Source organism: Macrosteles quadrilineatus, unplaced genomic scaffold, assembly GCF_028750875.1.
Source record: "Macrosteles quadrilineatus isolate MER2022 unplaced genomic scaffold, UCM_ALF_1.0 Scaffold_7__1_contigs__length_78375512, whole genome shotgun sequence".
NCBI classification, from domain to species: domain Eukaryota; kingdom Metazoa; phylum Arthropoda; class Insecta; order Hemiptera; family Cicadellidae; genus Macrosteles; species Macrosteles quadrilineatus.
In genome coordinates this window covers 69,742,475-69,764,308 of record NW_026542600.1, presented here as the reverse complement: position 1 = coordinate 69,764,308, position 21,834 = coordinate 69,742,475, and the positions used below count along the sequence as shown (strand labels likewise).

The 21,834-nt window shown below is 35.0% G+C and overlaps 1 protein-coding gene across 1 annotated transcript in view; it reads left to right on the top strand.

The window, feature by feature from the left end:
• Nucleotides 1-18,250, top strand: part of LOC128998144 (carbonic anhydrase 2-like) — a 77,280-nt gene extending 59,030 nt beyond the window's left edge. Inside the window, exons 4-7 of the mRNA XM_054424147.1 lie at nucleotides 12,683-12,821; nucleotides 13,375-13,480; nucleotides 14,024-14,257; nucleotides 17,176-18,250. Coding sequence (XP_054280122.1) covers nucleotides 12,683-12,821; nucleotides 13,375-13,480; nucleotides 14,024-14,257; nucleotides 17,176-17,376 — 680 coding nt within the window. The 3' untranslated portion in view covers nucleotides 17,377-18,250. The remainder of the gene's footprint in view (nucleotides 1-12,682; nucleotides 12,822-13,374; nucleotides 13,481-14,023; nucleotides 14,258-17,175) is intronic.
• Nucleotides 18,251-21,834: the final 3,584 nt, after the last annotated feature.

Sequence of the window (21,834 nt, the reverse complement as noted above, 5' to 3'; positions counted from 1 at the left end):
CAAATGGAGATACTCCCAATGACTCCATCTAGAATATCAATGATACCAAGATTACAACCAATACAACAATCCACTCCACAGAAATTAGATTTTGGTCTTTTAGCATCAGACTATTTAGGAAATTACCTCAGTAAAAGTAGTATGACAGACACTACATATGGTATTAGACGAGAAGCAAATAAATTTTTTATTGGAAATAAGGAAGTTGATATTGCCAATGATGATGTTACAGTTGCAAATAAAACTTACAAGGGGACAAAAGGCTTGTGGCAGTTGTTAACTTTAAAAGAACCTGAGGATTATACTCCGGCTGATTTGCAAAATTATAAAGAAATTTTGGAAGCTACAAATGGGCATTTAAAGAGTTACAAAGATGGTGCACCAATTTCAAGTAATAGACATACTAAATATCTTAATATAATCAAACCTCTATTTAAATCTGTTGGTGAAGGTTTGAGACAAGTGACTGGTAATAAAATAGACTATATTTATTGGGATGATCCTAATGAGCTTGTAGATAGGTTAAGACTTCTTTGGCTAAGTCGCCAAGCCGGTAACTCAGGAGTGGATAATGAAATAGATTCCATTATTGAGGAATTGAGAGAAAGTGGTATTATTTATTAAATAAAAATATGTTTATAGATAAATTTTATCGTTTATATAATCCATATAATAAGACTGCAGAACCCAGGGCTAGTAGTGAACCTACTTTGAATTTACAAGACGATAGTTGGAATTGTTTAAACCGTAAAATTGGTAATGTTAAAGATGGAGAGTTTGTAGATGATGTATCAACTTTGGGTCAGACATTAACTAGAAAAGGTGATGTCTTTTTACAAGGTAAAACTAAATATGAGTTTTTAGAATCTAAGAATAAAAATTGGAATGCTAAAAAACAGAAAATTACTAATGTGGAAAAGGGTGAAAGTTTAGATGATGTGCCCACTTTACAACAGACTTTAATACGAAAAGAAGATGGTAAATTTGTACAAGACAATAATAATTATGAATTTTTAGAATCAGAAAATGGTGTTTGGAATGCTAAGAAACGGAAAATTACTGATGTGGAAAAGGGTGAAAGTTTAAATGATGTGCCCACTTTACAACAGACTTTAATACGAAAAGAAGATGGTAAATTTGTACAAGATGATAATAATTATGAATTTTTAGAATCAGAGAATGGTGTTTGGAATGCTAAGAAACAGAAACTTAGCAATTTGATAGACGGTACAGATAGTAAAGATGCTGTGAATGTTTCACAAGTTCCAAAAATGGAAGCAGGCTATTGGAGTTTTAATAGTAAAAGGTTAGTACGTGTTAAACCTGCCATTGATGACACTGACTGTGTTATAAAAGAACAGACTATAACTTTTGATAAAAAAGAAAAATGTTGGGATGCCAAAAAACAATTTATAAGAAATCTACCAAAGGGGGAACATTTGGATGATATTTGTCTAATGTCACAATCTATGCATTACGATGGATCAAAATTTGTATATGGAGAAAACAAGTTTAATTTGATGGAATATAATCCTGATTTATTAGTTGCTGACCCAACATCTTTGAGTGGATTTAAGTATATAGATAATAGACCATATATACCAGAAAACTATGTATTTAAAAGAATGGAAGATAATCTTTTGATTGGGGCTAATGGTGATGTATTTAGAGTTACAGGAAAGGATGATGTTATAAAAAATGAATGAAATTGCATATGAACTTCATAAGCCTGCAAGAAAGAATTTCATTAGAAGGTCTTTTAAAGTATTGGGTATAAACGAAACCATACAAATAGATTTAATTGATATGCAAAACTATGCTAGAGACAATTCTGGCAATAAATATATTTTAACTTTAATAGATACATTTTCTAAAAAAGCTTATGCTGCTCCACTAAAGAATAAGACAGGGTTAGTGGTTACAGAAGCCATTAAAACCATTCTACCAAAGGGGGTTAAAAACATTCAATCTGACAATGGAAAAGAATTTTTTAATCAATATTTTAACAAACTAATAAAAAAATTAAATATTAATCATTATCACACATTTTCTACAACTAAGGCTGCAATTGTGGAGAGGTTTCAGAGAACTTTAAAGAATTGGTTATATAGGGAATTTAGTGCTCAGGGGAGTTATAAATGGTTGGATTTACTTCCAAAGTTAATTCGAAAATATAATAATAAAGTGCATAGATCTATAGGAATGAAGCCTAACCAAGTGAATGTTAAGAATAGTAAATATGTGCATGAGAGGTTGACTTCTAAAGAAGTGCAAGTTAAAAAGCCAAGATATAAGGTAGGTGATAGCGTAAGGATTTCCAAGTATAAACATGTTTTTAGTAAAGGTTATACTCCAAATTGGACAGGAGAACTATTTACAATAGCAGAAGTTAAGAATACAAAGCCTGTGACTTATATCTTGAAAGATGAAAATGGCAATATAATCAGAGGAGGCTTCTATACAGAGGAGTTGTTAAAGACCAAGTATAAGGACATGTATTTGGTAGAGAAGATAATTAGGAAAAAGGGTGATTCATTGTATGTCAAATGGCTTGGGTTCCCAAGTAGCCAGAACTCATGGATTTCCACTAAGGATGTCCAAGGGAGCACATCATGAGCCAGGAGCATGCCCGGTTCACGTGCAAATCTCGCACTGTTAAGTTGATGATTTTGAGAATATACATGTGGATGGATGTGGATTTGAAATAGTAATGGTTTTATACAATGGTATTGAACATTTATATAGGGGTGTATAGGCCAAGAGCCGGATTTTTAAAAAAGTGGTCAAAAAAAGCTCACCATTTCCAGACGTGTTTTTCAGTATTAAAAAAGTAAAAAATTTATATATGGGTGTATAGGTCGAGAGCTGGGTCCTTAAGAAAAGTGGCCAAAAAAAGCTCCTGGGGCTTCGGACATTTTTTTCGCCGAAAATTTTAAAAGTTCTGGGCCAAAAAATGCCGGAAGTGGGGTCATATTGCCCTATTATATCTACTATCCATCCAACAAATTTGTTAGTCCTATCATATTAAACATTTAAAATTCATTTGTTTAATTTTCTGTTCCAAAATAGAACGGAAGATTTCAAATAAATTATTCCTAGTTATGTTGTAGTGAAGTAATACCCCCCACCACAGGAAACCTGCAGATCAGACAAATTTTAATTTGCCTAATTAGATTTTCACTAAAGTATTTCCTTAAACATTTCAGATCCATTCCATATTTAAATAACACAATGTTTAACGAGTGCCTAGGCTTGCTGCTATAGGGAAAGTAATAAAGGTTTTTTGTCAAATGTTAATTAGTATAAAATAAATACGTTTTCCAAGTTCAACCAAATATATCCATTCTGATGAAAATCTTTTCTCCTTAACAAATATATTCAGTTCTTGATTTGTCTTGCCTTCGCCCGAATTGTCATTAAGAAATCAGAAAGCCAATATTTGACTGTTCGTAATCTCAACTTTAAAAATTCGTGTCTTTCTCATTGTCAAATTCATTTGGCGTATTCACGTATGTCTAAATCATCCGCTTTATTTGTTCGTAAACTAGATTTGAAAAGTCGTAATTCCAAGGTTCTTCAATGTAGAAAATTAAATAAAGTTAATTTGATACTGCACAATATTGATGGTTAATTTAACATGGTTAAATTAACACGTCTTGCGGTTAAGTATGATTTTTGTAATTTGAACTTTCTTCTTGTATGAATGTGTTGTTAAAATACTGAACTTAATATTGTTTTTATTCATTTATACTTCCATAAAATCATAAATAAAGTTCACCAAAATGTAACATGATATCCATTGACTGTTAGTCACTACGAAATTCGCCGGATCAGCTGTGTTATATAAATAATGACGTGTTTTATTCAGGCATCATAATACCGGGTGTTTCAAAATGAATAGCTGGGTTTTAACGCTTTATAACTTTTATACTATTAAACTTACCGCCATAAAATATGCATCAAATGAAAATGCAGCTCAAAGAGTTTATGCCTTCCAAAGACACATCATTTAACAAAATTGATCCAGCAGAACTGTAGATTTAATTGTACAAAGTTAAAAAGTAATCTCCAACTTTTTTCCACCACTAGAAATTCGGAGGTTGCTTGACGTTTTTGCAAATAACTTTTAAATGGTGAGGAAATCGACCAAAGTGGAAGGTAATATTCCGAAAGAGAATAAAATTTCCTACATCTTCAACAATGCATTTCATGAAAATACTCAATAAATGTGGCCTAAATTTGGCTTAAATTAAAAAGTGAAATTTAATGTTTGCTATGTATATTGTCTACATTGAAGACGGGGAGTTTCAATTTTTTCATTTTTGAGGCAATTTTTAGTACCTTTCTTGAGTATTTTCAAAAAATGCATAATAGTAGATTGTAGGCAATTTTATTCTCTTTCGGAATATTACCTTCCACTTTGGTCGATTTGCTCACCATTTAAAAGTTATTTGCAAAAACATCAAGCAACCCCCGAATTTCTAGTGATGAAAAAAGTTGGAGATTACTTTTTAACTTTGTACAATTAAATCTACAGTTCTGCTGGATCGATTTTGTTAAATAATGTGTTTTTGGTAGGCATAAACTCTTTGAGTTGCTTTTTCATATGATGCGTATTTTATGGTGGTAAGTTTAATAGTATAAAAGTTATAAAGCGTTAAAACCCAGCTATTCATTTTGAAACACCGGTATGTTATAATTTATTCCAGTCATAAAATTTAATTCACAATGATTCCATCCAGGGTCAATTGATGAATTATGATGGTAAAGTTTTTTTAATTAACTTAGAACAATCCTTGGAACTACACCTACGATGATTATCTATCAACCAATTTATCTTTGCGATCACTTAATAGATATGACCTCAAGTTGTACCTCACTAGGTCATGTACTAGGTAGTTGAAGTTTTCCTTTTCAGGGAAGTACATCCATATAAGAGGCCAATTGAATTATAAACAATCTTGACTTGTGTAACATCAACTAAGTATACGGCTGGTCAATTATACCATTACTCTTGAAGTGGTTTTTAACTGTACAAACTATGTCAATTGTTAGCAAACTGTGTAAATGTTATAAGACAGCTATTGAATTAATGTCACTGTTTATTTCTCAAGTTTAATTAATGTTCATATTCGTTTTAACCTGTTTGGAAACTGGATGTACGTACATTATTTAATTTGTAATTTCATTTATGCAAATTAAAGGGTTATGCGGAGTAAATATGATCAATTAAAGGTATTATTTAATGTATACATTTTGGCAGTAAATACAGGGTGGCTGAAAAGTAACTTGCACCCCCCTTAACTTTTCAACCATTTGAGATATTTGAAATCGGTTTGCAGCAAAATTCTTAGATATGAGGGGCCACAATAATTATGGTCAATTTTGAAAATTTTGCCCTTAGGGGTAGCGGGGGTAGGGGGTAGCTCAAAATTTTCAAATAACAAGTATAGTCGAGTTTAGTATCATTTTACAGGTCTTGACGAAACATAAACATTGACATAAAGAAAACCGAAATCGGCTCACTAATAACAAAATGGCGCCCTAAAACGTTTCAAATCCAAATAACCATGAGGGTGGCAAACAAATTAACTTGCACCCTCTTTAACTTTTTAACTATTTGAGATATTTGAAATCGGTTTGCGGCAACTTGTTTGGATATGAGGGGCCACAATAATTATGGTCAGTTTTGAACATTTTGCCCTTAGGGGAAGCGGGGGTACGGGGTAGCTCAAAAATTTCAAATAGCAAGTATAGTCGAGTTTGGTATCATTTTGTAGGTCTTGACGAAACATAACAATTAACATAAAGAAAATATAAATTGGACCATTAATAACAAAATGGCAGCTAAAAATGATTGAGACAATGGTTATTTAAAGTAGTTTTGAGCTGCTATTTTGTTATTAATGGTCCGATTTCTATTTTCTTTACGTTAATTGTTATGTTTCGTCAAGACCTACAAAATGATACCAAACTCGACTATACTTGCTGTTTGAAAATTTTGAGCTACCCCCAACCCCCGCTACCCCTAAGGGCAAAATTTTCAAAACTGACCATAATTATTGTAGCCCTTTATATACAAACAAGTTGCCGCAAACCGATTTCAAATATCTCAAATAGTTAAATGTTAAAGAGGGTGCAAGTTAATTTTTTTGCCACCCTCATGGTTATTTGGATTTGAAACGTTTTAGGGCGCCATTTTGTTATTAGTGAGCCGATTTTGGTTTTCTTTATGTCAATGTTTATGTTTCGTCAAGACCTGTAAAATGATACTAAACTCGACTATACTTGTCATTTAAAAATGTTGAGCTACCCCCTACCCCCGCTACCCCTAAGGGCAAAATTTTCAAAATTGACCATAGTTATTGTAGCCCCTCATATCTAAGAAGGTTGCCGCAAACCGATTTCAAATATGTCAAATGGTTGTAAAGTTAAGTGGGGGTGCAAGTTACTTTTCAGCCACCCTGTATGTGTCTTGCTGGACCCGATGTTGAATGGTCTGATAGAATACCGTTTTTACAACTTTCATTTATTATCTTCTAAATATTTCCAGTAGGGTATAAATGTAAATATATTGAATATTTTTGGAAGAATATTTTTATTATATCCCTATAATAGCACCAGGATCACAAAACTGGTCAAAAAGATATTCAATAAAGCTGATTAAAGCTATTTGCAATGACAAAATAACGAAAAGACAGATTTCATGATGGGTTAGCCTCTGGATCGAAAATTGCAATATGAAATGGTTTTTGTTACCTTTTGCGTCGAACGATCCTTGATGTAGTAAGTGATAACTACAGCTGTTTCATGCCGCTATTTTATCTTGACGCTCTACAACCTGAAGATGTGCCCCAGCGGCATGAAACAGCTGTAGTTATCACTTACTACATCAAGGATCGTTCGACGCAAAAGGTAACATAAACCATTTTATATTGAAAAGACAGAGGTTAGGGTTAAATCTTAGCAAACCTCATCAAATCTAAAGTCAGCTTGAGAAGGTTTACATTATGTAAAAATTATATTAATTAAGATGTAAATACATATTTAAAAATTGGATTCAGCTGTTTCTCGTCTTTTTGCAATCTTTATAAACTTTGTATGGCTCTAACACTATTTTTCGCATTTTTGTACTATTTTTTAGCGGAGCGAAGCGAAGCTCTTATACTACACTCATGCTTTTGTTTTACAAATACTCCTCCTGAACCGCTGAAGCGATATGCACGAAATTTAGCACAGTCGTAGTAACCAACCATGGTAAGGTATAAATCTGAAATGGAAAAGATCGGACCACAGGGCTTTTCACTGTGTGAATTTAGACTTTTGTAAATTTTACATGGGCCTTATGGGTTAATTGGTTGCCATGACATTATTTGCGAGATAAAAAAAGTAATTAAGAGTCACAACATATGTTAGTAAACGAATCTTCTAAAATTGCACATTACAAATACCGTTCAGTGAAAAGGGGAACAACAATCGGGCTAATATCATTGAGCATAATTTAATACGAAATGAATATCTAATAATCAGGGTCGCCGAAATTAGGCTGATGCACTATTGACTTTAGATACTCCAAATGGCCATTCCATTTATATGAATCAAATAAAGGCCTACCATTGAATTTGGATACTGCAAGTAGACTTTCAATTTATGTGAACTTTGTACCATTAATGTAGACTTTGAATATGTACTGAAATTAGGAATTCCATTAATGTGAACCAAATATACCATTGAGTTTGGATACTGCAAATAGGAATGTGAATCAAATGGACCATTGACTTTGGATACTGCAAGTAGATTTCTCATTTATTTGAAGCAGGTGTACTATTGATTTAGGATACTGCAAGTAGACAATTATTCACTTACGGGAACCGAATGTACCATTGTGTTTGGATATTGCAAGTATACTATACGTGAACCAGACGTACCATTGACTTAAGGAACCTGTAAATAGGCATTTCTTTTAAGAAAACTAGGCGTACCATTGACTTTGGATACTGCAAATAGGCATTCTATTTATGGGAACCAAATATATCATTGACATTGGATACTGCAAAAGGACATTTAATTTATGAGAACCAAATGAAACGTAGACTTTGGTTCCTGCAAGTAGACAATCCATTTACGTGAACCAGACTAATTGACTTTGGATACTAGAAATAGACATTCCATTTATGTGAACCAAATATAGGTACCATTGACATTGGATACTGCAAGTATAAATATCATTTACGAGAAACAGATGTAGCTATTGACTTTAGAAAAGTATTGGATTAATATGCTAGCTCCGCTCAATATTGCAAGCAGACAACTGCATTGTAAACCTAGTTATTTTTTCCTGTTTATAAAGTATCAGTGTTTATATCCTTTGCCAGAACTGATCAGTGCAACGATATAAAAATTAATTAGTACTTTTAAATTACGAGTTTCGGTTATTCAATAGTTATTTGTGTCACACGAGAGCAACGTTTAACGGAATGATCTCGAGTGCAGCAAAGGCCTTTTGCACTCGTGTTACACATTATATTTTTCCTACAGTCACTATAAAGCATATAAATAATTAGTCTTTCAAATACTATACAACACGTTTTTAGGTTCGGCTGGCAACACAAATAGGTGCCCTAGAGAAAGTAGTACCCGGTCCGTATCACTCCGCTATTTTTTCCTCGGCAAGCAATGTGCTCCGTGACTTGAGAAAATAGTTCTGTATATTTTTGTAATTTGAAGTGGTTTCCGTGCCTTAAAAAATGCTTCAAAGGTATTTTCTTGTTTATTAAGCTCGTAGGAATGTTTTAAAAACGTTTAAAAGAAAAGTCCAGAAAGTTCAGAAATACCGAAAAGAGAACATAAACTATAAACACGAAATGACAGGTTAAATCGTACTTATAGTAGTCAATCAGCTGCTAATAGTATTATCATATTTACTAAAAAATTGCATTTACCTTTTGTCTACAGCTCAATAAGTTGTAACTTCCGTTACGGCCGTTTCGGCATTATAATGCCATCATCAGACGTCTTCGGCTGAAGTAGCGTCGTCACAGTAGAAACACATAACACGAACACGAACACATTTTACGAATACAAATATACAAAAATAAAACTAACAGGCCTGTCGCACACACGTTACCGGTTGACATGATCAGAGATAGATGCCGACTCAGGCCTGTTAGTTTTATTTTTGTATATTTGTATTCGTAAAATGTGTTCGTGTTCGTGTTATATGTTTCTACTGTGACGACGCTGCTTCAGCCGAAGACGTCTGATGATGGCATGTTAATGCCGAAACGGCCGTAACGGAAGTTACAACTTATTGAGCTGTAGACAAAAGGTAAATACAATTTTTTAGTTACATCACAGCTCAGGGGCTAAAAAAATATGGATTTTAATATATTATCTTTAAGTGTTGCCAACCTATTTCCAAGCGTACACGGATTAATATCCGTGTATATTCTATTATAATAGAACCACGCTGTTTTGTGTTGTTTCGTTGGAATCCTGATGTACGCCAAAGTATAAACCCTACGACAAAGTATAAACCGTACGACTTTTTTCCCATTTTCTAAATTCTCTATTAAGCTTGTCAGTCTTGTGAAAGTTCTGTATACTTCATCGATAAGTTTTTGGTCCAATAATGGATAAGTCCAATAACTTACAGCACCTTTTACATAGGAAATGAGAGGGAAAGTATACATTTCTGATGAACAAAACATGGTTATTCAACAAACAATGCTCATTGCTGTCAAGTGTCGGTAATTTCATATCATTGACAATGTCACGGAAATTACTCGGCCAGGAAACACTTGACTACTTGACTAATGCTCAACCTGGTTCATCTAAAGTGAGATCATTTACACAACAATCAATGTTTCTCAATATACAGATGATTACTCCTGCTTACGAAACTTCTCCAATGACAATGTAATACATATAAGTTCTCATTGGAGGCGAAATTAAATGTTTTAAGTTCAAGGGACCAGAAAATCAAGTTTTACATATGGATTTAGGGTACTTGTGGCAATAGGACAAATTTTACCCGAGCGACCCTGCCCCTTGTGGAGCATCTCATAATCGTAATCAACATTACTTGTAATGGTAATGGCTTTTAGAATATGTCTGAATTTTTTTTATAATTTAATGGTGGTAAATTATAAAAAAAATTCAGATATATTCTAAAAGCTCTTTAAAAAAACGCATTTCTAGGCCGCGGCCCATTGGCCTAGTGGTAAATCCAGCACTTCAAAAATTTTCGTTGATTAAACTTCTCAAAAGAATGGAAATAGAGAAGAATTTATGTTAAATTCTCTGTCCATGTTTTAAAAACACCCCATAAATTCCATTGCTCAAGTTGAAACCTCAAAACTATTGAGTTTAATAATAAATGAGGATTTAAGCTGGAATAAACATGTTGAGTATTTAAAAAAAAAAAAAAAAAACTAAATTCTGGTATATTTGTCCTAAAAACAATGTCATATACAGGGTGATTGATATAAGTGTGCCAGCCGTTTTATTCGAAAACTATAAGAGATATAAAAAAAGTTAAATAGTAAGTACCTTGGATTTTTTATTTAAAAAATTGTAGTCAAGTTAAAAAAAATATTTTAGCCGCCATTTTTCCAATATGGCCGCCAACTTTGGTTTTTTTATCTTACATCCTATATTTTATGATGTATTCTGGTAGAAAATGTGATTTTAAGACGATTTTATTCTTGTGATTTTTTTCATAAACCTAACCGTTTCAAAGATAATAATGGTTAAAGTTTTGAAATTTTTTGCATGAGAAAGAGTTTCGATACAGGCCTAAGCAAGCATGCCAGCTTTTTTATTCGAAAACCATTCAAAATTTCACAACTTAAACCATTATCTTTGAAACGGTTAGGTTTATGAAAAAAATCACAAGTATAAAATCGTCTTAAAATTACATTTTCTACCAGAATACATCATAAAATACAGGGTGTTCCATAAGAAAAATCAAAGTTGGCGGCCATATTGGAAAAATGGCGGCTAAAATAATTTTTTCGACTTTACTACAATTTTTTAAATAAAAAGTCCAAGGCACTTACCATTTAACTTTTTTTGATATCTCTTATGGTTTTCGAATAAAACGGCTGGCACACTTATATCAATCACCCTGTATTTGTGAAGGATCAGTCCTTCACAAATGATATATCATGATCATATTGAATCACATATTTAGTATGGAATTAGTGTTAATGGTGGGACAAAAAAAATAAATTTAAATGATTTTGAAAATACAAAAAAAAAACAAAAAAAAATTAGATTGATACATAAATTAAAATATGACCAGTTCGTCAAATCTTGTTTTAAAGGGATGGGTATTTTTACAGTTCACGCCTTATATATTTTTGAAACAATTAAATATTTTTTCCATATTACCGTACTGGGACTCGAGAATTACCTGTGCATAATTATAACACAAGGGGTAATAATTATTTAGTTTTTTTTAGAAAACTTCCTACCTTTTTTAAAAAAAAACTAAAAAAAAACAAAAACTTAGGAAAAACCTGAAGGCATTCTTACTTGACATTGCACATTACAGTATAGAAGACTTTAGTAATTTCAATTTTTAATAATGCATAGTATTTTTTAATGATTACCTGTTTCTTATTGCTAATTTAGGTAGTAAGTAACAATACTATTCATGTATATACATTTTGTACTGTATGATGAATCCACACTTTCCAGTTCCATTCCTTGTCCATTTTAGTTGTTCTGGGTAGTGGTATCGGAATTCGGATACGCTGTCTTTTCGTTTGGTTGAAATACTGGAGTGTGGCAAAAAAATGAGTGCGGCAAAAGCAAATAAATAAATGCAGTTATTAGTTACTTTGAGTGCTATAATCAGTGCAAGGAAGCCCTCTTTGTCAGTTAACTGAATGAAAAATATTTTTATTTAAATATAATATCATTGACTTTTGGTTACTGAAGCAAACATCTCATCCATGGTCCAGCTGTTGCCATTTTTTTATTGAAAAAGAGTGCTATCTTTGACTAACTAGACATTCCATCCACATGTTAAATTTGTAGCCAGTTTTATAACCAAAATCATCTTAGTTGACGTGAGCCACCGACATATGCTGATCTTCAGTATCCAGTAATGGTGCTATTGAGTTCAGCCATTCACAGAGTGCAAATTACTTTTAAAATACAAAGTTAAGTTTTACAATGTAACTTTTTTTTAAGTTCTTGTGGTCCTCGCAGGGTATACATTAGGGTCAGGAGTCTTGTTGTTACTCCAGTGACTGTGTCAGAAGGTCCACTTCCACTACAGTAGACTCCCTCATATCCGGACTCCTCGGGACCGTGGACAGTCCGGATAACAGGTTTTCTGGTTAAACCAACGTCCCCAAAAACTCATTAAAACCGACCGTTTAAATGCATACTGTATACAGTATTTTACTTAAATTTAGGAGAGGATTTTTATTTAACGGAGGTGATCACTGGTCTCAAATATTTCCCACGAGAACAGTCGTTTCAGTATCGCCCACTTCCTGCTGATCTAGTCCGGTTATACCGATGTGGTGATAAAAATTGTCTGGTTAAAGAGATGCTGTTTCCGCCGGGTGTAGACCGGTTAAATCGATGTCCGGTTAAAAGGTGTACGGATAAGAGGGAGTCTACTGTACCAGGAAAGTATCAGTTTGATGTTGATGTTGTGTTACAGTGATGTTGCAGTTCAACCACAGCACTCCAGTAACTGTGTCAGGTGGTCCACTACCAGGAGAGTATCAGTTTGCCCAACTGCACTTTCATTGGGGCTACAATGACAGTTATGGAAGTGAAGATACTATCAACAATCACAGGTAATTATGTGATGTTTGGATTGGTCAATAAGATTGGATTGATTTCAACATACTTTTGGAGGAGAGAGAACATTTCAGAATTTTTATCAGTGGCAATTCATTGTTGTCTCTTACTTTGACTATCTTAGACACTAAGATATGAATGTTTCACTCCAATAATAATGTAAAAAATTAAGTTAGTATATTTGTCACTTAGTTGCTATATTATATTGATTAACATTTAAATTCAAACTTCCAAGCTTTTCACGTTTTTAAAGATAATATCCTGTGTTTCTGTCAGTCATGGTAACTGTACGAGGTCTACTGTAAAATAAACAAACAGACAAAACAAAGGAAGCACTAATAGTGTGTTTAAAACTTTTGCTTGGCGTGAAAGACCTTGAAATGGTCAAAATTCCCTGTTGCTTTGAAAAAAACTGAGATTTCTATAAATTATTTAGGTACAAAAACCACTGGATGACCACAATCATATTTCCCAGTAAACGTAAACTTTCTCTAAATCTTATAGTTTCTGGGATGTTCACCCTGTATTGTATTATAAATGATGTTCCAGCTACCCCATGGAGCTTCATATGGTGTTTTACAAGACTGACTATTCCACCATGGAGAAGGCTATGGAATACAAAGATGGGTTACTAGTCCTCGCTCTATTTTATGAGGTTGGCCTTTGTGTTAGATTTTTAAAACATATTTTAACCAGTTCTATGATAAGTTTGGATCATTGTTTATTCTAATATGTCTATTTGGTGGTACAGTAAGCCTTTATAAATCCTAACTTCGCTTAATCTGTTCAGTACAGCCTTTTGAAAAAAAATCACAGAGAAGTACACAGAGGAAACTTGCTCACGGGACGACTATGCACTTTCAGCTCTAGTATGTTGTGCCAGAAATATACTTGTGACGAGCAAGGAAGAGCCCGAATGGCCAGCACTGTGCGGAAATTCCTATGGTTTACTTTTACTTTCTTCCCCTATAGGTACATAGTTTATGGAGAAAGTATTGTCAAGTTTTTGTAATTTTTGTGTTTTTACCCATAAAATGACACACTTAGGTACTACCAACGTTTACCTATTATTATAAAGGTTGTTGTCAAGCTAATGGGAGAAAGTAACTTATGTCCTGACTTGCTGATACTGTTAATTTGATATTAGTAGGCTACTCAATTTTTAATCGTCATTATTTGACCTGTTGGATGTGTTTAGCTGGATGATGCCAACAATGACAATGTCGTCTACTCGGAAATCATTAGGAAGTTTCCCGAGATTGAGTTCCCGAACACTCGCACACACTTGGACTTGCGTCTCAGCTTAAACGTTCTTCTGCCTTTCAACACGGAACGATACTTTACCTACAAGGGGTCGCTGACCACACCACCTTGCCTGGAAGTGGTCACCTGGATAGACTTCAAACATCCGATATACCTCTCACACCAACAGGTAAACAACAACATACCTCATATACAGTGTATCTACATGACCAAAAAAAAGTGAAAATTCATGCGGGATGAAATGGAAAACCCATTTCATCCCGCATGAATTTTCCCATTATATCCTGAGTATCTTTTGACATATCATGTTTAAGTGGGTTTTTAAACCTTGCCATAATACTGTGCAAAAATAATTTAATTAAATAGAGTAAGTTTTCTCTATAAAGAAGAAGTATGAAAGATATCAGGTGTCAGAGCCAAAAATCCCGTTTGGCACCTCCATCCCGCACCCCTTTTTAACCCTGCACATATTCTACAAATACCTTTTAAGGGATAGAAATCGTTGAATAAATCGGGATATAAATGTTTGCTCTATAACTATATTTTTACTTTAGGACAATAGTTACAAAAGCTTACTTAATATTGGCTCAGAGTAACAAGAGAATTACAATACTATAATTTAATACAGTATAATAATCTTTTTTCATTTATCAGGGAAACAATACTAAATTAACCACAGCTATCTTTTACTCTTTAAAATAACACTTTTCTGTAAATTACTTCTCTGTTGAGCTTATCCAACCTCTCTGTCAAGTATTAGGCCTGAGGTACGATAAGAGCGGTGAGTGTCAGGAGGTACCTGAGCAACACATAAGCGGTAGGGGGGTTAGGATACAAGAGGCAATCTTCTTATTGCTCATCGAATTTCCCCCTTTGTAGGTGTCAATAGTTCAAGATGAGAAACTGTGCAGACCCACAGGACATATTGCATCTATCTGATAATTGTCTGTTATGGAAAAACCTTTTTATAAATAAGAGGCACATGAGCCAAAGGGAAGAGGCAATTGCTCATCGAATTTCCCCCTTTGTAGGTATCAGTAGTTCAAGATGAGAAACTGTGCAGACCCACAGGACATATTGCATCTATCTGATAATTGTCTGTTATGGAAAAACCTGTTTTATAAATAAGAGGCACATGGGTCAATGGGGGCACATCCAATTGACAAAAAGAGAACAGTGTTTGAGGAATACCATCATCTAATACTGTAGCTTAGGGAAAGGCGGCGATAGGTTCTTTGAATACCCGAGAATGTCTATCACTGACTACACATTCAGCAGATTGAAATAGAATTTTCATTCATGCTGTTAATGAGGATGCTGTTAATAGGGGGTTTGGGTTCCCCGTCGGCTTGCTGACGGTCCTCTTCCTCCTGGCTTTGATGGCGGGCTTCGGCCTCTCAGGGATTGGATAGGTCCCGGGTGAACTTGCACTGTGTTACGTTCAGGGCATTCCATAATGGTCCATCAGGGTTTCGGCCCGGGTGGAACTCATTTTGAGTGTACGTAAGGAATAAGTAACTGGTATCCCTGGTTAGGATTGAGGGGCAACCCTCTTTCCGAAGGGGTGCTTCAGCAGCCGGTGAGCTTGATGAGCTTAAAGGCGGTTTCACACTGGCATCCGCGGACGATTTCTTCGTCCGCGGACGGATGCGAAAATAAATCGCAGTCCATGTTATCAGATGGGACCGTTCACACCGCCCATTGAAACGTAGCGTCCATCCGCGGATGCAGAAATTCGTCCGTGGACGATTTGGCGGAATCGCTCTGGGAGCGATTTTTCTAAAACGTCCGCGGACGATCACGCCCTCGCGCATGCGCAGACAGAGCACCAAACCACGTGTAGCTCTCAGCGAGTCATGTGTCACTCGCATCACAGTGTTTAGTAGTTTCTGTTTACAGCCATAGTGTTCATCTTTCGTGTCCTCCCTTGTTGTTTGTTATGGCTGAATTAATTGAGGCTGTCCGTGCCTACCCAGTTATCTAGCATACAACTATAGAAATTTATAGAGATCAACAAGAGAAAGATAAAATTTGGTTGGAAATTGCGACTAAACTCCAAAGAGATAGTACGTATCTTAACCAATAACCATGTATATTTATACGAATTACTGTACAGTAAATCATTATTACAATGATTTGTATTAATATGATTATTTGCATTATTACAATGATTCACCAAATCGCTGCCGCTTTCTGTTAATCGGATGAACCCACTTTCTCCTTTTTGATAATGAGTACAAAAGTACAACCTCGTCGTAAACTATCATCACTACTTGAATCAAGCCACAGAACAGAAAATCCGGGTTGACACCATGGGACAGAAGGCTCAGACAGTTTGCACACCTCCACTGAGTTGTAAGAGGAAGTATGTTTAATCTATGATTGTAGTAGGAATGGCCAACTTCCCTATGCGCATGCGCGAATGAGTGGACGTTTGAAACGTAGCTCGCAATGTGAAGGGGGCGCGTAGCATCCATCCGAATCATTTCATCCGTCCGCAGACGAAATTATCGTCCGCGGACGCCAGTGTGAAACCGCCTTAAGTCATCCACCCATGGTGGATCTAAGGTTGGTGTGTAAGCTCCGGCCTACACCATGGGGCCCGGGTTAAATAATTCAGGTACAGGGTAGCTGTCTGGGTGCCTTGGCTCCTATGACAATAAAGCAACATTAATAAGATCAACATTTCTTAATAATTGCCATACGATCTGAAAACTATAATATAGGTACACACTGAAGGATTTAGAAATATAGTACCAAAATACCTGTAAGATAAGTATGTTACTGAGAAAACTCTTTCAGTTCTAAGTATGTTGTGCTGGAAATTTACTTTTGACAAGCAAGCAAGAGCCTGAGCGGCGAGCACTGTGGGAAATTCCTACCGCACAGGGTCTTCCTCCACCGTGAGTGATGTATTACATGAGGGCAAAGGGGACGTTGCGCTTTTCCTTAGCCACCAGCAACAAAGTGCTAGACACCTACGTGTACCATTGAATGTTTTTTCTGCACCTTACCTTTCCTTGCAAAGACTATGATTTTACAAGCTACTTTGACTGTAGACTACCTTGTACTTTTTCATTTCCACAGCTCAGTGCGTTCCGCAAGTTGAGATCATCGGAGGGCTTCATGACACACAATGCTCGTCCTATTCAGCCGTTGTCTGGACGTCCGGTGTGGTACAATGTCCAGGAACACGCTGACAGTGGAACACACTCGGTGTTCTCAGGGTGTTCCCTTCACATAGTCCTGCTTCTAGTCCTGATCTCTGTTATTCACTGGAGGTTATAGTACCACAGAGTTAGCTACCTCAGGGGGTTTCATATTGATGGAGTATTGAAAATATTGTAAGAACTAAAGTGAGCAACAAAACCTTGCATGACTTAGGATTTTATTACTTAGAGGCGCTCTGTTTTACTATTTTCTTTACTGTTATCTAATGTTTCAAAGTAGTTCAATGGTGGCATAAGTTTTATAAAACCTTTGAATTATGTTTATTTTGAATCCCCTTGGTTGAAGTTGAACTAGTCATTAGTACTATAAGTTGAAAATGTTTAAGTGGATTGCAGTTTTATTGTGATGAGAGTGTGTTTTAATTCTATGCAACCGACTTTTAAGGATATAATTAATATTATTTGTATTTATTTCATCAGTGTTTTCAATGTTATTTATAATCATTGCTCATCGATATGCATATCATATTCGAAATTGTATCAGTTTACCTTTGTTGTCTAGCAATAAAATAAAGCTATGCTTATTATTTTGATATTAAAAGTGCCATCATATTTAAAATCTTGGCAGAATTGTTAGAAAAAAAATATAGAAATAATTTTCATATAACTGGACCATTTCATATTCTTATTTTACTTTATATTGATATACAGGGTGTTCAACAGACAAAGTCATGTGGATCAAATCCCATAATTACACACATATTTATTTTACTTAGTGATTATTTATAATTTACCACATATCCCTTTACTGGCATTACTATAATGAGGTTACACAAATAAAAACTGGCAAAAACTAATATTTTAATGGTTTTAAACCATACAGATAATTGTATCCATTCTTAGTCTATAGTTAGTGTAGTGCCATTATTTTGAGCTCTCTTACTATTTTCTGTACATACATGTTGTAGATAAACAATATAATTTTATTGTTATTTGTTGTTATTATTTCAATACCTAATGTTTAAAAATAATAATGCAAAACATGTATAGTTCTATCCAAACAAGAACAATTGGTTGCATGGAAGAATGCACTACTATCAAATGACATTTGTTGTAATAAGTTTATTTTTTGACTAAAGCAGTAGAATATAGTTTTGGGAACACTTTTTATGGGTTTGACTTTTGGAGGCTATCACAGAAAAGTAAGGTACAGAGAAAACTCGCTTATGGGACGACCGTACGCTTCCAGCTATAGTATGTTGTGCTGGAAATATACTTGTGACGAGCAAGGAAGAGCCCGGGGGAAAGCACTGTGCGCAAATTCCTATTGCATAGGGTCTTCCTCCATCGTGAGCGTTGTTGTAGTACATGAGGCCAAGAATTGAATTGAATTGAATTGAAAATAACTTTATTCATAAATCATACAAGTATGCATTGAATGGCGTCAAAATTAAACTACCTAAACTTACAACATATTATCAGCTGTACAGTTCATCAAAATTATACAGTACTTTTTGTGTTAAGTATATTTTAAGCTGGGTTTTAAATTTTTTACAATCCTCAATTTTCCTCAACCACTCTGGAAGCCCTTCCAAAAATTTTCTTCCAGCACATGACGGTTTTTTGTTATAAAATTCCAATCTATGGGCACCAACAGCAATTTTGTTTCTATGCCGGGTGCCATATTCATGGTTATCCCCTAGTTTAGGTAACATACTTTCAGACAAAAGATTTTTAGTTAAAAGAACGGTATGGAAAACATAAATGCCGTACACAGTCATTATACCGATGGCTAAGAAATGATCACGTACGGAAACATCCCAGTTTAAATTTAACATTAGTCTTATTGCTCTTTTCTGCAAAATTAAAATTCTATCTAAATTTTTCTTTGATGTTCCACCATAAACACTTATGCCAAATGATATTGCGGATTCAATGAAAGCAAAATAAAGCTTTTTAAAAAAAGAGGTGCGGTGTTGGACTTTGCCCTAGACAAAAGGACTATTGCTAGACACCACTTAAGTGTAGCATTCAATGTTTCTTCTGTAATCAACTTCTCTGTGGGGCTACCCACATTGGCTTCCTAGGTAGAGCCAGCGATACTAGAATACCAGCCTCACATTAAGCTTGTACTGTGTGCAGTGGCCATACAACCTGAAGGCACTAAGTCATAAAATCCCAATTTAACAATGAACCTATCCTCTCTTCCTAGGGAACAAAGTTATCTTTGGAGAGTTATGAAATGTATTATAATCCATTCACAAAATTTAGGCGGTTTTAGTGGAAGAAATCTATCATCTCCACTTGATCCTATTCTTTAAAACAATAGCTCAACAGCTGAGGTTTGCCAAAACGTTAATCAGCTGCAACATACAAGTAAAAAAAAGTTGTTGGGGAACTTGGGCCTTAGGCATGTGCGAAAGTATAATAATATATTTTGTTACCGTCTACACAATCGCGGGCGATTGCGTAAACAATAAGAACAAAATATATTATTATATTCTCACACAATCAGTTACACACAAGAATTACGTGCGAAAGGTGCGGCTGCACAGTGCCACACACCTCGGAGGGCTTGCACTTTCTCAAAATCACACAACAAATATTAAAAGTCTTGCCGGAACTGCAATGATTTAGCATCATGAGCAACAATATGGTGATTAGGGAGGGGGGGGGGAGAAGTTTTCAGTAGTAAGGAGCTACCTAAGGCCGACTCTGTCCAAGAGCGCACAATAGACTCAAGGGATGACTAGTGTGGTCACCCGGTTCGCCTCACTCTGACCTGCGTTTTACTACAAGTATACGTTTTAGGGGTGCGTTCACAAAGAAAGCTGGTTATAAGTAACTTACTTTCAACGCTTGTTCCAAGCGCTTGAGAATGCTGTTGTGTGTTCACAAAAAACGCTTGCATTTCAAGCTCACAGTAGTCTAAGCTCTGGTTGAGACAATATCTTCCTGAAGCGATGGAGAGTTATTTTTGATTGAAAATGTAGAATTAAAAATTCGTAGAAGGAAAGTAGGTGTTCATGCAATTAACCGCGGAAGAGGTAGGTTCGGGGAATACCACCACCATCTATTTCGTCAATTGAAACTGGACAAAGTGGGTTTTTTTTCTTATATGAGAAAGGAGTTAACTACGTTTAATTACATCCTCAAGAAAATTTAAAGTGTTTTAGTGAAGTTTTGGGAGATTTAGCATAAGCAACCTATCCATGCACCAGAACGAATTTTGGGCCAATAATAACACCTAAAAAATACTCGAAGGGAGTTTTAAACACCCTATGTAGCTGATTAATTATGATGCAAATAATATTGTGAGATATATTCAAATGTTTCAATTTTCTCGGTAAATAAAGTAAAAGTATACAGGTTTTATCCATAAAAAATCCAACACTTAATTAATATTGAATTAAATGTGTTTGTCTATGATCAACATATATGTGTTATTTGTCCTATTGGTTACCGTTATTGAACATTCTCGGGAAAACCCACAATAGGTAGGTATGTGGGTAATATATTACTTTTGGAAATTTGAAGCTCTAAATACTTGAGCTATCAACACTCATCGACATCCATACTGCACTGTTAAGTTGTTTCTGCCTGGTTCGGTCAACGAGCGCCGGAAAACAAGTACGAAACGTTCTTGCGTGCTTGTCAGAACTTGTAACAAGCGCTTGCTAGCCGGCACAAGCTTTGTCTGTGAACACACACGCTTGATACTATGTTGACTTTTCTCACGCCAGTTCGAGCTTGCAAGCGCTTGCCAACAAGGGCTTGTAACCAGCTTTCTTTGTGAACGCACCCTAAAGAAGGAAGAGTGGTTTTATTTCTGGTTTAATTGATCTGTTCAGAGGTTCTCGCTCTGTGCAAACTCAATCATTGCAGTAGTTTCTCATTTGCGACTCTTGGTTCCCCACGTGGACATTTTAATTGCTGACGAGGAGAACCTCAGATAAAAAAAATAGATTAAAAACACAGAAGCAATATTCTCCAACCTTAAAAATGCCTACTTTTAATATTTATACATAATATGCCTAGACAGCATAATTGACATATTAATTAGGCTAAAGATGTGAACTCTGTTTTGTTACATGAATCTTATCTGACAAGAAACACATAGCGCTTTCTATAACTTTGTTGTCATTTTGTGGCGTTTTTACAAGTGGTATAGTGAGGCAGGAGAGCATGGAAATAACGGCGATCCCACTCTGCTTTTTCCAAAAGTCCTATCTAACTGTTGGAAAATGTTAAACTAAACCAAAGGTTTTTACTTTTCTTAGGACACCTTCGGTCAGATGACATATTTCCTGTTGTTTAGGCTTTTGATATTCTAAAAACAAATTTTTCTTGCTCCACCCTGAATAAACAACTGTAATTGTAACTCAAAAATATAAAAAATATATATAAAGGTATTTGCTGACATACTTGTAGTTGTGTAACTTAAACTTCATAACACAAAGTAGTGGTACATGTGAGACATGTCAAAAACTTCATACAAACATTATAACTATAAAGAGAATAACTATAGAAACTATAAGGAAAATAAAACTTCTGAAACGATCTTACTGAACCAAGA